The following is a 16,070-nucleotide window of genomic DNA, read 5'->3' on the forward strand; positions in this document are numbered from 1 at the left end:
GCGAGGGGCCGGGAGAGACGAGGGGACAGGGTCGGGGGCCAGGCCCGGGGGCGGGGCGCACCTGGGCTCCGCCCCGGGGCGGGGCCGACGCAGCGTCGCGAGCGCGAGCGGCCGCACCTGGCTCGCCTGCGGCCGCGGCGGTGACGGTGGTGGTGACGGCGGGCCCGGCCCGGGTGCTAGCGCGGCGCAGCCCAGCCCAGCTCAGCCCGAGCGAGCGAGCGCGGAGCCGGTGCCCGCAGCCCCGGCGCCGCCATGGTGGAGGCGGCGCCCCCCGGGCCCGGGCCGCTGCGGAGGACCTTCCTTGTACCCGAGATCAAATCGCTGGACCAGTACGATTTCTCGCGGGCCAAGGCGGCGGCCAGCCTGGCGTGGGTGCTGCGGGCCGCGTTCGGGGGCGCAGGTACCAGGCCGGGGGAGAGGGCTCGGCAGGTGCGGGGGGCGGGGCGCCGCGCCGGGGAGGCCGGGGCCGTGGGAACAATAGCGCCGGTCGCCGGGGGTCCCCGGGCCCGGGCCCCTGCGCGCCGGGCCTCTGGGCTTCCTGCTCGGCCCAGGCGGTGGACTTTGCCCGGCCGGCTGCGGGAGCGCGGTGGGGGTGGGGCCGGCGGCCCAGCTCCGCGCCGGGACCCGGGCGTCCCGGCCCCCAGGTGACCCGGGCAGGGTCTGCGGGCCGAGTGTTGTCTCCTACTGTGGGCCTCGCCTGGCTGCCCTCCCCCCCTTTACACACTCACATCGTGCGCCCGCGAGGACCCCCGCCCCCGTCCAGCCCGGACGCACACCCCGCGTTGGCCCTGCCTGCTCTGCGGGCGGTGAGGGGAGCGGGAAGCCCCTGTTTCGCCTCCACGGCCCCGGCCGGCGGCTGGCAGCTGTGACTTATTGCCCCATTTTGCTTAGGAGGAGGCCGAGCCCAGCAGAAGGGAAATGGCTTATCCAAGATCGCCGGGGGTGGGGGCCCAGGTGCAGGGCTTCTCCCACTTCCTCCCCCCGGTTCACGTGTTTGAAGAACTCAGGCCACCCCACCGGGGAGGATGCGAATGGGTCCCTAGGATTTGCGGCCCAGGGAAGGCTCAGTAATGGCCCCATGCCAGAGCTGAGAGTCAGGGCCTGGCCGTGGGGAAGACGAGTTAATTAAGGTCTGGGCCTTCTGGGGGGACGCCCTGCCCTCCCACTGGTCCTGCCCACTGGTCTTGGCACCAGCTGAGCACAGCCCATCATACCTTCAGTGGCCTTCCCAGATCAACCTGTTCTGGGTGTGGGTCTTGGTGACAGCTGTCCAGTCTCCTGGTTCCGCCTGAGCCTGTCTTTCTCCCAGTCTCTTTCTCTGCACCCTCCCAAGCAGGGCCCACTGTGGGGCTCACCACCCACAGGGATCTGCTTGAGAAAGGGCGTGGGGGGTGGGGGGATGGTTGGCGGGGAGAGACCCAGGTCTGCCCCAGCCCCTCGCATCCCAGGTTGTGAGGCCACAGAGGACTCAACTTTGGGAATCAGAACTGGCTTTGAGTCCCACAGTCCACCAGAATGGGAACGAATTAACCCAATTCTCTAAGCTTCTGTTTAGTCCTCTATAAAAGAAGGCATTTGTTCACTTTGTTATCCATTTCACAAATGTCTGCGGGGCACCCACTAAGTGCCAGGGCAGTGCTGGGGTGACTGGGGTCCCAGTTCCTCCTTTCACAAGGTGAGAGAGACTGACCACTGGATTATTCTGTTTCTGGCGCACAGTACACACTAAGTGGATGTTGCTATTCCTGCTACCGTGACCAGTGGTATTTTTATTAATGATAATATTATTCATCATCTGGCCAGGGACAGCAGAGAAATTACTGTTCCATTTCCCAGAAAGAAAAGTCAGGTCCCTGGGGGACGCCCTGACTCACCCGGTTCTGTTCTCACTGACCCAGCTCCCCTGTGTTGTGTGACATCCTCCCCGAAGGTCACGTTGAATCTGCCCCCCACCCACGTTCTCTAAACAGAGGGGGACTGAGGAAGGTGGGACCCCAGGCTCTGAACGGGAAGTGGGGAGCAGAGCCCTGCTTGGTTCATGAACTCTGGGACTCTTTACTGATGCCTGTTGGGTGCCAGGCCAGTGCTGGGTGCTCAGGATGGAGAGAGGGGGATGAGACTTGAAACCAGATCATTGCTGCTTAGAGTGATAAAGAGTGAAGAGTGTAGAGTGAAGTCCAGTTAATGTCGAGGCGTGCTGCGGGCCTTCCAGCGAGCAGGCTGGGGGAGGAAATCCCTGGAATCTTCCAGGGAGGGGAGGAGAAAGGAAGGCTCCCAAGAGGAGGGGGCATTTGAACCTTGAAGGATGTGTAGGAGTTTGCCAGGGGGACGAGACCAACAGTGAGTTCTCCGAGAAGACTGTACAGGTCCCAGTGGTGGCCAGGAGTGGCCAGGGAGATGAGGGAGTCTGGTGCAAGTGATGAGGGCCTCTCAGGCCATGGATGGGGAATCTGAGGGCCCTGGGGAGCCATGGAAGGTGTTTGGGGACTGACCAGATGAGATCAGATATGCAGTTGCCCCGGGGGAATAACGGCTGGGGGAAGGGGTAGTTCTGATGGCCCCAGGGTACCGGCGTGAAGAGGCTGGGCAGGAATGCAGGCTAGTGGGCTCCACAGAACTCAAGCTCAGAGATAAGGAAGGGTGGCATCTTTATGCAAGTTTGGGAAACACCACATGCAGTCCCTTAGGCCGCCAGAACCCAGGTGATGCTTAGGGAACTAGGGTCCCATTGGCTCTGCCCTTTACTAGCTCTGTGATCTTGGCCAAGTCATCTTAGCTTTCTGGGCCTCGGTTTTCTTATCTGTACAACAGATAAAAATAAGTCTCGGAATAATGCAATGAGCAAATGCACACAAGGAGGCGATGGTGGTCCAAGGGCTAGCTGCGCTTTAGCTGTGCTGTCCAGGGTGGTAGCCACGAGCAGCGTGTGGCCGGTCTGAATTGTGCTGTAAATGTAAAATACACAGTGGCTTTGGAAGACTTCGTACCAAAAAAAAAAAAAAAAAAAAAGTGAAATATCTCGTTAATAATGTTTTTATATTGATGACGTGTTGACGTGATAATATTGTGGATATATATATTGGGTGAAATATATTACTAAGTTAATGTTACTTGTTGCTACTTTTTTTTTTTTTTTTTTTTTGTGGTACGCGGGCCTCTCACTGCTGTGGCCTCTCCCGTTGCGGAGCACAGGCTCCGGACGCGCAGGCCCAGCGGCCACGGCTCACGGGCCCAGCCGCTCCGCGGCATGTGGGATCTTCCCGGACCGGGGCACGAACCCGTGTCCCCTGCATGGTCAGGCGGACTCTCAACCACTGCGCCACCAGGGAAGCCCTGCTACTTTTTTAATGTAGCGACTAGGAAATTTTAAACTTCCTGTGTGGCTCACATTCTATTCCTATCAGACAGGACTGCTCTACAGTAAATGCTCAATAGAACACTTTATATATAGTATAGAGCGGTGGTTCTCAACCAAAGATGAGTTTGTCACTTAAGGGACATTTGGCAGTGTCTGCAGACATTTCTGGCTGTTGCTACTTGAGAGGACAGTGCTCTTGGCATCCAGTGAGGCAAGACCAGGGATTCTGCTAAACATCTTAACAATGCACAGCACAGCACCCCCTGCCCCAGTTCCCCACGCCTCAGCCCCACTAAACACAAAATCATCCAGCCCCAAATGCCAATGGTGCCGAGGTGGAGACAGACTGGTGTAAAGTAAGGACATGATAAACATTAGCTATCGGTAGCTCTAGCTCAAGTTGTCATCTTCAAGGCCCTGACAAGCCCTGCAGGAAAGAAACTTTAATTTTGCTGATGGGAGCAGGAAGCAACCGGGCGCTGGAGAGAGGGGGAGGAGGGTTTGGCTTCAGGGGATGCCAGGAGCTGAAACCAGATGACTGATTGGATGTTGAGCGGGGAGAGAGAAGGAGAGATGGTGATCTCTCACTGTGATGGGGACAGAGAGAGGGAGCACGTTTGGAGTAAGACGCTGAGCATGATGGGCGCTGCCTGGGCTGCAGCAGGTGGCAGTGCTCAGATGGCCATGAAAGCCATCATAGTAGCGGGGGACGTCCGTTGACAGGGCTGCTCAGACAGAGCTGTTGGGAGCCCAGCATCAAAGAGGCATGTCAGGAGGTGGCCTGGCTTGAGTGGTGGGAGAGAGAGAAAAAGATGCCAGGGGGAGGAAGTTTTCCCGAAGAAGGAGGTACTCGGCAGAGAGCCCAGGCAAGATAGCGGGCGTTGGAAGGCCACTGCTGACCTTGGGGAGGCCAGGAGCTAGGAGGGCAAGGGCAGATCAGGGAGGTTGGGACAGGGGAAGGCTGGAAGGAAAGAAAACCTGGAGAACTCTTTTTTTTTTTTTTTTAATTGAAGTGTAGTTAATTTACAATGTGTTAGTTTCAAGGGTACAGCAAAGTGATTCAGTTATACATATATATATTCTTTTTCAGATTCTTTTCCAGTATAGGTTATTACAAGATAATGAGTATAGTTCCCTGTGCTATACAGTAGGTCCTTTTTGTTTACCTGTTTTATATATGGTGGTGTGTATATGTTAACCCAAACTCCTAATTTATCTCCCCCGCCCATCATTTTTGGTAACCCTAAGTTTGTTTTCTATGTCTGTGGGTCTATTTCTGTTTTGTAAATAAGTTCATTTGTATCATTTCTTTTAGATTCCACATATAAGTGAATATCATATGATATTTGTCCTTGACTGACTTCACATAATATGATAATCTCTAGGTCTGGAGAACTCTTCGTTCAAGGGGCAGAGAGATGGCCCAACTCTACACAGGGTTTGGGTATTAAGTAGGAAGGTCAAGTGTGAGTTTAGGGGGTGGGGAAAGAGTGGGGGGGGCAGGGAGGGGCTGAAAGCCAGGGTGCCTGGGTCCTTGTAGGTGAGGGTAGGGGCCTCTGGAGAGCATCGCTGTGAATTCAGGCACCTGAGGAAGGCCTGGTACGACACGTTCAAATGTTTTTAAGCAATAGAATCCTGCCCCCTCCCATCCTTTCAAACACGCAGAAGCCCAGTATACAAAGCAGCAGCTCTGATTGGGATGAGTTGGGGCCTCCCTGGAAGACCCATAAGGGCACATCCAACCGCGTTGGCCTCGGTTGCCTCCTGTCTACCTCCCAGATCTTCCTGGCGGCTTATTCTGATCTTTCTCCTCCCCACCCTTGGGTCCCACTTGGTTGGGGCTCTGCCACCCCTCCTCCCTCCACATGCGGCTTCCTCAAGCCTCTTCCTACCCTGCCCCTCTCTTTCAGGGTTTTTGTGGCTGCCTCTAAGCTCCAGCCCCTCCTGTACCCCCATCTCAGCCACCACCCTCTTTCTCTTGCCTTCCGCCTCCCTCTGTCTCTCTTCCCCCTCACTCCCAATGGGGCCCTGGGTGCCTCTCCCCTCCTCCCCTTCAGTCACCAAGTTCAGGCCATTCACCCCCCCCCCCCACAAAGTGTTTGCAGTCTGTCCCCCTCCCCCATTGCATGCCCTGCCAGCCAGCCCCCCACTTCACAGCTCATCCCACCCCCTGCTTAAGGCCTGGGTTTGAATCCCAGTCCAGAGCTGTGTGGCCTTCTTGGTGCCTAGGTTTCCTCATCTGTAAAGCGGAGTTACCACGTGTGCCCTGGCTGCTTCTTCCTAGGGTTGTCTTAAGGCAAAGCGAGTCCGGTGGGGTGGTGTAGGGCACCCAGGGAGATCGATTAAGTCACATTGTCCTGCAGTCCTTAGGTGAGGGCGAGAGGGGTGGCTACAAGACCCCGCCCATCTGGCCTCCGCCCCCTCTCCTCCGGGTCCAAGAGCCTGCCATCTCCCCTGGCACGTGCTCTCTCCCACCTCCTCGCCTTTGTATGCAGACCCCCTACCTGGAACACCGTCACCCCTTCCTCTGGCAAACTCTCCCACACCTGCGCCTCGTGTCTCAGCCCAGGTGCCCTATTTTCCCGTCCCGGTGCCATCCTCCCTGGTCCAGACCCGCAACGACCCCCCCCCCCTTTAATTGGGTCCATGTAATTGTATGTATGCGGAGGGGTTATGTCCGGTGGCCCTGACCCGCCATGATCCACTCCCCCCTCCTCGCCCCGGCAGAGCATGTGCCCTCGGAGCTGTGGGAGCCCTTCTACACCGACCAGTATGCGCAGGAGCACGTGAAGCCCCCGGTGACGCGGCTGCTGCTCTCGGCTGAGCTCTACTGCCGGGCCTGGCGCCAGGCGCTGCCGCAGCTCGAGACGCCCCCCAACCCCTCTGCGCTACTGGCCCTGCTGGCGCGGAAGGGCATGGTGCCCGCGCTGCCCGAGCGCCCGGTGCAGGAGGCCGACCTGAGGCACCAGCCTATCCTCATGGTAGGCCACGCCCCTACCTCGTTAGGTCCCGCCCACCAGACCTGGCTCCTCCCCTCATGGCTGCTCCCACCAGGCGAGGCTCCTCCTACCAAGCCTGGCGCCTCCCAAAAGGCGCTCACTCTGGCTCCTGAGGACTTGCCTACCCGGCCCACCAGATCCCTAAGGCCTAGTTTGTGACCTCAAAGCTTGGACTGCCTCCCAAGCCCCTCCCACTTCGAGCCCCTCCCACCTCCAGGTTCTTCCTCTTTCTTCTCCCTGGGAGGCGCTCTGGTCTCACCCTTCAGCTCTTGCCTCCATAGGGAGCCCACCTAGCTGTCATTGATGCCCTCATGGTTGCCTTCGCCTTTGAGTGGACAAAGACACTGCCTGGTCCCTTGGCCCTGGCCAGCTTGGAGCACAAGCTCCTTTTCTGGGTGGACACGGTAGGTGGGGCTTGGGCTAAGGTGGGCTGGCGGAGGCCAGGATCACCCAGTGACTGGAGCACTGACCTCTCCCTGCTCCCCAGACCATCCGGCGGCTGCAGGAGAAGACGGAGCAGGAAGCTGCCCAGAGAGCATCTCCCGCGGCCCCTGCCGATGGGGTGGCCCCAGCGCAGGCTTCGGTGAGCCTGGGGCGATGGATGGAAGGGAGGAAGGAAGGGCGGCCCCTCGAGGGCTGGGTGGGCAGGTTGGAGCTGTGCCTCGAGGCCATTCCTGCACTGGGGGGGCTGGAGGTGACTCTCTCTCTCTCTGCCCTCTCCCGCCCCTGCCACTCTCCTCTCTGCCTCTCTGGCATCAGTGTCCCACACGCTGGTACTGGAAGCTGGTTCCTGTAAGTGGGGCTGTCTCTCTGCCCCGTCTGCCTGCCCTGCTTGTCGCTGTCTGTGTGTCCGTTTCTGCCTGCCTGTCCTGCTCCCTCTCCTGTCTCTCCCCAGATATGAGCAAAGGAAGTAGGACCCCAGCCCTGGGGGGACAGAGAGAAACCCTTTGGGAACCAAGGGAAGGGGGGAATCTCTGCTGTTCCTGAAAGGACAGACTTCTCCCCGGTACATGACTCACCTCCCAGTAATCAAGAGGCTTGTCCACTTGAGCCAAGGTGGGGAGAGGGAGGACCCCAGCCCATCAGACACATGGATCCTGACCCCAACAGGCAGGGCACATGGAGAAGACCCCTCTAGCCAAGAGAAAGATCCTCAAACCCAAAGAGGGTAGAAGAACCTTCCTAACTGAGACTCCAGCTTCCCTAAGGACAGCTCCCTGGTCTCAGTTTTGGGGGCAGTGGGGTGTCCATCCCTGAAGTACAAGGGGAAAGTGACCACTACAGGTGGCGGGGGGAGGTTTTGGGCTGAAGTCCCTGCCTTTGCTCACTTCAGGGTCTCCTTCCCCCAACACTAGGGCCTGGGTTGGGGGTTCCTCTCCTGCCTTCCTGCTTCCTCTGCATCCCCTCCCCCAGCTGGGACCTGGGTCTTTTGTTGGGGGGAGAGGATTCCCTGCATGGGTGGCTGCTCTGTGGGGTCCCTCCTGGCTGGGAGGAGCTGGGGTCCCCAAAGCCGGCCAGGGCGCAGTCAGGGAGCTGGATGGCCAGGGCTCAGGACAGGGGTCAGGGCTGTCTCCTCCCCCGCCGGAGGTGTGCTTGGGGGCCCAGCAAGTCAGCACCCCTCCCGCCCCGCTGACAGCTGCTCCTCTCCCCCCAGCACGCAATTGCCTTCTGTTTGAAGGAGTCGGGGAGCAAACCCCCCATGGTAACGTATCCCCCACCCCAGGGTCCCAGGAGTCCCTGTCCCCAGCCCCCGCTGCTGGCCTGGCTGCTCGCAGACACCTCCTCTGCCTCTTGCTGCTGCCCTTCCCCTGCTCCAGGCTGGCCCCCCCACCACTCTGGCTCTGGGACCCCCGGCTTCACGCCCCCTCGTGGCGGAAACCCCAGGCCTCCCCACCCAGCCTGCATGACTGCTGACCTCGGAGGGGGCCAGCTTGACCTCTGACCTGACCCGGCTCCCACCCACAGATCCGATATCGCAAGGACCGCGCCGTGGCCCGACGTGCCCCCTGCTTTCCGACCGTGACCAGCCTCCAGGACCTGGCAAGTGGGGCTGCGCTGGCCGCCACGATCCACTGCTATTGTCCCCAGCTCTTGCGACTCGAGGGTGAGTGAATGTGCCTGAGCCAGACCCCATCCTGGCACCCAGGCATTGGCGTCTGTCCCCAGAGTAGTGCAGCGATTATAAGTGCAGCTCCCAGAATTGGCAGACCTGGGTTTGAACCTCTCTCTTCCCGTAATGAGCTGTGTGACCTTGCACAAGTGTCTAAACCTCTCTGTGCTTTATACAATTCACTCCTGCAGCAAATACTGATAGAGTACAAACTGCCAGATCCTGTTTTAGGTGCCAGAGATCCAGCCAGAACAATACAGACACGTTCCTGACCTCAGGCGGCTCACATCCTAGTTGGGAGAGAAAGACAATAAGTTCATCGAGAGGAATGTTCCAGATGCTAGGTGCTCTGAAGGGCACTGGGTAGTCAGGATAAGCTTTCTGAGTTCTTGGGGGACTAGCACTCCAGGGGGTGGGAACAGCAGATGCAAAGGCCTGAGGAACAGCCTGTCACGGTACACACCTTGTGAAGGGGGCCTAGCCTGGCTCGTCAGAGGTGCTCCGTGCATGTTGGCTGCTGGGCCCCCGCTTCCCCGGGGCCCCATCCTCCTTCCCTTAGAGCTGGGGACGCAGGCATCCTGTCCTTACAGAGGTGTGCCTCAAGGACCCCATGTCTGTGGCGGACAGCCTGTACAACCTCCAGCTGGTGCAGGATTTCTGCGCCTCCCGCCTTCCTCGGGGCTGCCCGCTCTCTCTCGAGGACCTGCTTTATGTCCCACCGCCCCTCAAGGTAAGGCCATCTCGGGGCCTTGTGGGCAGAGGGTGGGTGTCGGGGGCCATGCGCCTGGTTGGCTGACCCTGCTTTCCACCTCCAGATCAACCTGATGGTGCTGCTAGCGGAGTTGTTCATGTGCTTTGAGGTGCTGAAACCCGACTTCGTGCAGGCCAAGGATCTGCCTGATGGTCACGGTGAGGCCCGACCCTGGGTCCGGGGGGGCATGGGGGCGGGGGAGGCCAAGCCCTGCCTGACCCTGCGCTCTGTGCTGCAGCCGCCTCCCACAGGGCCACGGAGGCCTCCCCATCTCAGAACAACAGCGGCAGCAGGTACCACTCCCCTGTTGGGTTGAGACTACACAGCCACAATGGGCTCCTCCTCCTGCGGGGACGGGGAAGGGAGATGATCTGGTCTCTACTCCCGGGAGGGGCGAGGGAGGGGGAGAGGAGGCCCCTTGGCTGATGCGCATCTCTTGGCAGTTCTCCTGTCTTCAACTTCCGCCATCCACTCCTGTCACCCGGCGGCCCCCAGTCCCCACTCCGAGGATCCACAGGTGAGGGCAGGGAGATGGCTTCTCACTGGAGGCCCCCATCCAAAGACCACCCCAGCTGACCTCATGTTGTCCCTCTAGATCCCTCCATTGGGTCCCTCTGGCACCCGAGTGACTCCTTGGTGACACTCATTGTCCCCCCAGTGACCTCCCCAGTGGCTCAACAGGACCCCGTAGTGACACCACCCACATAATGACCCATCAGTGACTCACCCACTGACAACCCGTGGAGGGTCCCCAGTGGCCCCCAGAGTGAGCACTGAGTGACCACTGACTGCCCCTCCCCAGGCTCACTGAAGTCCTCCCCGTCCATGTCCCACGTGGAGGCCCTCGGCAAAGCCTGGAACCGTCAGCTCAGGTGAGCGCGTCGCAAGGGCCCGGGCAGTGGAGCGGGTGGGGCACAGGCTTGTCCCAGGGGCTGACCCCTCCCTCCGGCCGCCCAGCCGTCCCCTTTCCCAGGCCGTGTCGTTCAGCACTCCCTTTGGCCTGGACAGCGATGTGGATGTTGTCATGGGAGACCCCGTCCTACTCCGCTCCGTCAGCTCAGACAGCCTGGGTCCCCCGCGCTCTGTGCCAGCCCGGACCCCCACCCAACCAGCCCCGGAGACTGGCGACCTGCCTACCATCGAGGAGGCCCTGCAGATCATCCACAGTGCCGAGCCCCGGCTGCTCCCGGATGGGGCTGCCGACGGCAGCTTCTACCTCCACTCTCCCGAGGGGTCCTCCAAACTGCCACTGGCTTCCCCCTACCCACCCGACGGGCCCACCAAAGCACCCACCTACTCGCCCCTCCCCGAGGGCCTCTCAAAACCGTGTCCCTGCCCAGCGGGGGAGGTATCGAAACCGCCAGCCCTGTCTGAGGGCTCCCCGAAGGCGGCGGCTTCGTCCCCAGTGGCCAACAACTCTGAAGTAAAGATGACCAGCTTTGCTGAACGCAAGAAGCAGCTGGTGAAGGCCGAGGCTGAGGCAGGGTCCCCGGCAGCCACCCCAGTGGCACCAGAGGCCCTGAGCTCAGAGATGAGTGAGCTTGGAGCCCGACTAGAGGAGAAACGCCGGGCCATAGAGGCTCAGAAGCGACGTATCGAGGCCATCTTTGCCAAGCACCGCCAGCGACTGGGCAAGAGCGCATTCCTGCAGGTGCAGCCGCGGGAGGCCGGCGGGGAAGCAGAGGTGGAGGCAGGCCTGGCCCCTGGTGGGGAGCGGCCGGCAGGCGAGGGCCAGGGTGAGCCATCGCCACGGCCGAAGGCAGTGACCTTCTCGCCGGAACTGGGCCCGGTGCCCCCCGAAGGGCTGGGGGACTATAACCGGGCGGTCAGCAAGCTGAGTGCAGCGCTGAACTCGCTGCAACGGGACATGCAGAGGCTCACGGACCAGCAGCAGCGGCTCCTGGCCCCGCCAGAGCCCTCCGGGCCTGCCCCGCCTCCCGCAGCGTGGGTCATCCCTGGTCCCACGACGGGCCCCAAAGCCGCGTCCCCCAGCCCCGCCCGGCGCGCTCCAGCTGCCCGGCGCAGCCCCGGGCCTGGCCCCAGCCCCACACCCCGGAGCCCGAAGCACGCGCGGCCAGCGGAGCTACGGCTAGCGCCCCTGACGAGGGTGCTCACACCTCCCCACGATGTGGACAGCCTCCCCCACCTGCGCAAGTTCTCGCCGAGCCAGGTGCCCATGCAGACGCGCTCCTCTATCCTTCTGGCGGAGAGGCCGCCTCCCGAGGAGCCCGCGGCCCGGCCTGGCCTCGTCGAGATCCCGCTGAGCAGCCTGGAAGAGCCCATGGCTGAGGATGAGGGAGATGGGAGCCCCCCTGGTGCTGAGGATTCCTTAGAAGATGAGGCATCTTCAGAGGGAGAGCCCCGGACCGGGCTGGGATTCTTCTATAAGGTTAGAGTTACCTGAGCAGGTGGGGGAGGGGCCAGGTGGGTAGATGGATGGATGGTCAGGGATGGGTGGGCGGGTGGGTAGACAGGCGGATGGGTAGACAGTTGATCGCATGGATAGGGCTTTCCCAATGGATGGACAAACAGAGCTCGGGGGGAACAGAGGTGGATGGGTGGTTAGCCAGGTGGCAGCTGGCAGACAGACAAGGTGTGTATGTCCAGATGGACACATAGATGGGGTGGGTGGATAGACAGAGGGAGAGCAGGTAGTAGACAGTTGGACAGGGCTGGGTGGATGGATGGATGGGTGGGTGACGGACAGATGGACAGGAGTATTAGACAGATGGGGCTCGGGTCCTCTGTGGTATCCCCTCCCTCCTTCATCCCCTACTGGCTTCCCTTCCTGAACTCTTCCATATCCAATCACTCTTCTTCCTGTTGGCATCCCCAGCCTGGGCCACCACCTCTTACCTGGACACCTGCAGTCACGTCCTGATTGGTCTCCACTGCCCACCCCTCACCATACACCAATCCCTGGCCATTTTCAACTGAGCAGTCAGCAAAATTTATTTAAAATGTAAATTGGACCTTGTCACCCCCTTATTTAAAACCCTTCTGTAGGTCCTCTTTGCTCTTAGAATAAAAGTCTTTCCCATGGCCGCAGGCTGTGCTCGCCCCTGACCTCATCCTATGGCATCCTCCCCAGCTCTGCATCCCAGCCACACTGGCCTCCCTGCTGTTCCACACCTGCTAGGCTTGTTCTGGCCTCAGAGCCTTTGCACTTGCTATTCGCGCTGCCCAGAATGCTCTCCTCACCGCTCACCCCCACCCAGTTCAGTCCTCATCATCATTCGAGGCTGCTTCCTCTGGGAGGCCCCTCTCGGTGTCCCCAGGCCAGGATAGGTCCCTCCCCACAGTGTAGACTGACAGCAGCCTCTGCTGGTGTCCACCAGTGTTGGTGTGATACCTGATTGCCTTCCTCGCTGGGTTAAGCGCTTGGTGTGCCCAGAACCCAGCATGGGGCTGTGCGCACAGCAGGTGCCCACCAAGTGCCTTCAGACCAATTACAAAACACTCAAGGACAGGCGAGCGGCTGGGTCGACACAAGATCAGACTCCAGCCAAACCAGGGGAGGGACAGCCAGCTACATTTGGTGCCTGCCCCCAGGATGAAGACAAGCACGAGGACGAGATGGCCCAGAAGAGGGCCAGCCTGCTGGAGCGTCAGCAGCGGCGGGTGGAGGACGCACGGCGGCGGAAACAGTGGCAGGAGGCCGAGAAGGAGCAGCGGCGGGAGGAGGCTGCGAGGTGAGGCTGGGCCCAGCCTGGGGAGCCTCCTGGGGAGCCTCCTGCCATTGGCGTCCCCACAACCTGATGGCTTCGATCCCCTCAACCTGCCCAGGCTGGCCCAGGAGGAAGCAGCCCCCGGGCCGCTGGCCCCCGCAACTCCTGCGGCCCCTGCCTCAACCGCAGCCCCTGCCGCCCGGGCCCCAGCCGAGGAGGAGGTGGGCCCCCGGCGGGGGGACTTCACGCGGCTCGAGTATGAACGCCGGGCCCAGCTGAAGCTGATGGATGACCTTGACAAGGTGCTGCGGCCCCGGGCGACGGGGAGCGGGGGGCCAGGCCGGGGCGGTCGGAGGGCCCCCCGGCCACGCTCTGGTTGCTGTGATGACTCGGCCCTGGCGCGGAGCCCAGCCCGCGGCCTGCTGGGTGAGGCCCCCGTGGGTATGTGGGGCGGGCGGTGCACGGTACGTCCGCAGGGCCGAAGCGTGGGCTCACAGGGGTCAAGGCTTCCACAAGGATGTGGGGCTGCAGCTGGGTAAGAGCCGTGGGCAGAGCTGGCCTGGGGTTCTCTCCACAGCTTAACAGGTGACGGGCCACTTCCCACAGCCTGGCGTGGTGGGGTGAGGTGGGGAGGTCATTGTCCAGCGAGGCTGCGCAGGGCGAGGGTCTTGGACAGGACTGACCGCACATTCCCTCCCCAGCCAGCCAACTAAGGTCCCCTGGGCATATGTGGAGGTAAGGGGACTTCGGGTGGGGCCTGACCCGACACCCTCTGCTCCCAGGCTCTCGGCTCAGCAAAGTCTACTCCCAGTCCACCCTGTCTCTGTCCACCGTGGCCAACGAGGCCCCCAATAACCTCGGCGTGAAGAGGCCCACGTCTCGGTGAGTTTAGCCTGGGCGGGCAAGCGTTTGTGTTCCAGGTGGCCTCAGAGGAGAGAGGGAGGGAGGGAGAGAGCGCGCCTTAGGAGGGTGAGGTGGCACGAGGGTGTGCATCTGCCACCAAAGATGCAAGGCTGCACACCTGAGAGACAGGACCCGAGGTCGTGCCTCTCTGTTCCCGTGTTCAACGTGTCCGGGGCCGGAAGAGGGCCCTGCTCCACTTGGGAGCCCAGATACTGTCAGTGGATGCGTCCTGCCTGCTCGGCTGTGTCCTGGGCTCGCCCTTCCCAGGTCCCACCGCACACTGATTAGGAGGCTTCGTCCACTGCTGACCGCACCCCACCCCACCCCTCCCCCCGCAGGGCTCCATCTCCATCCAGCCTCATGTCCCCAAGCCGCCTGCCTGGCAGCCGAGAACGTGAGTGGGAGAACGGCAGCAACGCCTCCTCCCCGGCCTCAGTGCCCGAGTACACGGGTAGGTGGGACTTTGCGGGGTGAGCACCTGGCCCCACCGGCGCCCCCAGTCGTCCCTGCTGACCGCCCCGCCCCCTAGGCCCGCGGCTGTACAAGGAGCCGAGCGCCAAGTCCAACAAGTTCATCATCCACAACGCACTGTCACACTGCTGCCTGGCGGGCAAGGTGAACGAGCCGCAGAAGAACCGCATTCTTGAGGTGGGCCCGGGCCGGGGCTGGGGGACTGGTGGCGGGTGGGTTGCAGGGGCCCTGCTGGCCTGGCTAACTGCTTCCACCCCCCACCCAGGAGATCGAGAAGAGCAAGGCCAACCACTTCCTGATCCTCTTCCGCGACTCAAGCTGCCAGTTCCGGGCCCTGTACACGCTGTCCGGGGAGACGGAGGAGCTGTCGCGGCTGACAGGCTACGGCCCCCGGACGGTGACGCCCGCCATGGTGGAGGGCATCTACAAGTACAACTCGGACCGAAAGCGCTTCACCCAGATCCCCGCCAAGACCATGTCCATGAGTGTGGATGCCTTCACCATCCAGGGGCACCTCTGGCAGAGCAAGAAGCCCACCACTCCCAAGAAGGGCAGCAGCACCCCCAAATAGCCCCATCCCGGGTGGTCCGCAGGCCGGGCCCCACGTGCTCTGGCCACCGCCCTCCTGGGGGACAGCCCAGGGGACAGGCCATCGGTATGCCCAGGTCCTGGCTGTCCCCCTGTGACCTCGCCTGGGTGGGGCTGGAGTCCCCACCCCCTTACTTTGGTCCTGTCCTGCTGTGGGGGCTGAGCTGGGAGGTTCAGGGACTCAGGGCTCAGCTCAGTCCCCCGTCTGTCCTCCCCACCTTCTCGAATAAAGTAATTTAAAGAGAGCTCGACTGCTGGCGCCTCCCCGAGGCTGGCTGGGGTGCCCGGTGACATCTCTGCCCGAGACGGTTTCCCACACTTGCCGGCTGTTCCCTGCCTCCCGTTCCCTCTTGAACCTGCTCCAGCCTCTCCTCTGCCCCCCTCGACATGACCTGGCCCCCAGGGCCCCGTGGCCGCTTCCCAGCTGCCTCTTAACTGACTTCCTGGGCACCTGAGGCCTCTGGCCAGCCCTCCCCGCCCCCGCTCACTTCACTTTTCTCCTCAGCGTGGCTGCTATTATGGGCCCCTCCTGGCATTTGGTCCTTGGCCAACGGCTAAACGTGATCTCTCCTCCAGCTGCCTGCCTACGTTTCTAGGCTCCGTGACCACCTCTGGCCGGGGGTTCCTGTTTCTCTCCTCTGAGCTCCACGTCCAAGGGTCTGGTTGCCACCTTGGCACGGCCGCTGGACGTCTCAGGTGGAGGAGCTACATCACAAGCTCGAGCGGGCGGAGCTCGGGTCTCCCTGCAGCTCAGCCTCTCCAACGCCACCGGATCCCGCACATTCACCTCCCGAGGGCCTCTCTGGCTCGCTCGCCTCTCTCTGTCCCCGTGACTGCGCCCCCAGTCACGTCCTGCCACAGGCTGGTCCCCACAGCAGCCTGCCTGGCCTGTTCAGGGCACAAATCTGATTAAGTCCTCAAATGCTTAAAATCCTTTCCTAGCTTAGAGCCCGCTAATGGCTTCCCGGAGCTTAGGACTAAGGACCGCACCTAGGCCACGGCCCATGGCTGAGGTCTGGCTCCTGGCAGCTGTCCAGGGAGAGAAGCGCCTTGCTAAGATCACAGAGCTGGTTGGGGCCCGCCTGCCTCCGGAGCTCTCAGCCCAGTCTCTTCCCAAGGGGAGGGGGGTGCCCTCACCCAGGGAAAAAGGGTTGGTGGTGGGGAGGCTGAGTATCTCTACCTGCTGAGAGGGAGGGGAACAGGGGCCCCCTCCAGGCTCAGG

At 61.6% G+C, this 16,070-nt stretch overlaps 1 protein-coding gene across 8 annotated transcripts; it reads left to right on the top strand.

The window, feature by feature from the left end:
* Positions 1-252: 252 nt before the first annotated feature.
* On the top strand, positions 253-15,084 carry CAMSAP3 (calmodulin regulated spectrin associated protein family member 3; the record flags this gene model as incomplete). 8 transcript variants are annotated; one of them, XM_079703026.1, is made up of 19 exons in its annotated part: positions 253-400; positions 6,086-6,339; positions 6,639-6,761; positions 6,845-6,940; positions 7,117-7,149; positions 8,012-8,059; positions 8,323-8,461; positions 9,058-9,197; positions 9,283-9,376; positions 9,457-9,511; positions 9,662-9,735; positions 10,021-10,090; positions 10,176-11,607; positions 12,771-12,910; positions 13,005-13,312; positions 13,669-13,768; positions 14,128-14,240; positions 14,319-14,437; positions 14,526-15,084. In XM_079703026.1, 19 exons carry the CDS (start codon positions 253-255, stop codon positions 14,829-14,831), a joined length of 3,792 nt encoding a protein of 1,263 aa, XP_079559152.1. In that variant the 3' UTR covers positions 14,832-15,084. The 8 variants fall into 8 exon arrangements, with proteins under 8 accessions (XP_079559152.1, XP_079559156.1, XP_079559154.1 ...); XM_079703030.1 differs by having other exon boundaries at positions 11,385-11,607; XM_079703028.1 differs by lacking the exon at positions 8,012-8,059.
* Positions 15,085-16,070: the final 986 nt, after the last annotated feature.

The sequence above is a fragment of the Hyperoodon ampullatus genome (genome assembly GCF_949752795.1).
Source record: "Hyperoodon ampullatus genome assembly, chromosome: 4".
Lineage (NCBI taxonomy): Eukaryota > Metazoa > Chordata > Mammalia > Artiodactyla > Ziphiidae > Hyperoodon > Hyperoodon ampullatus.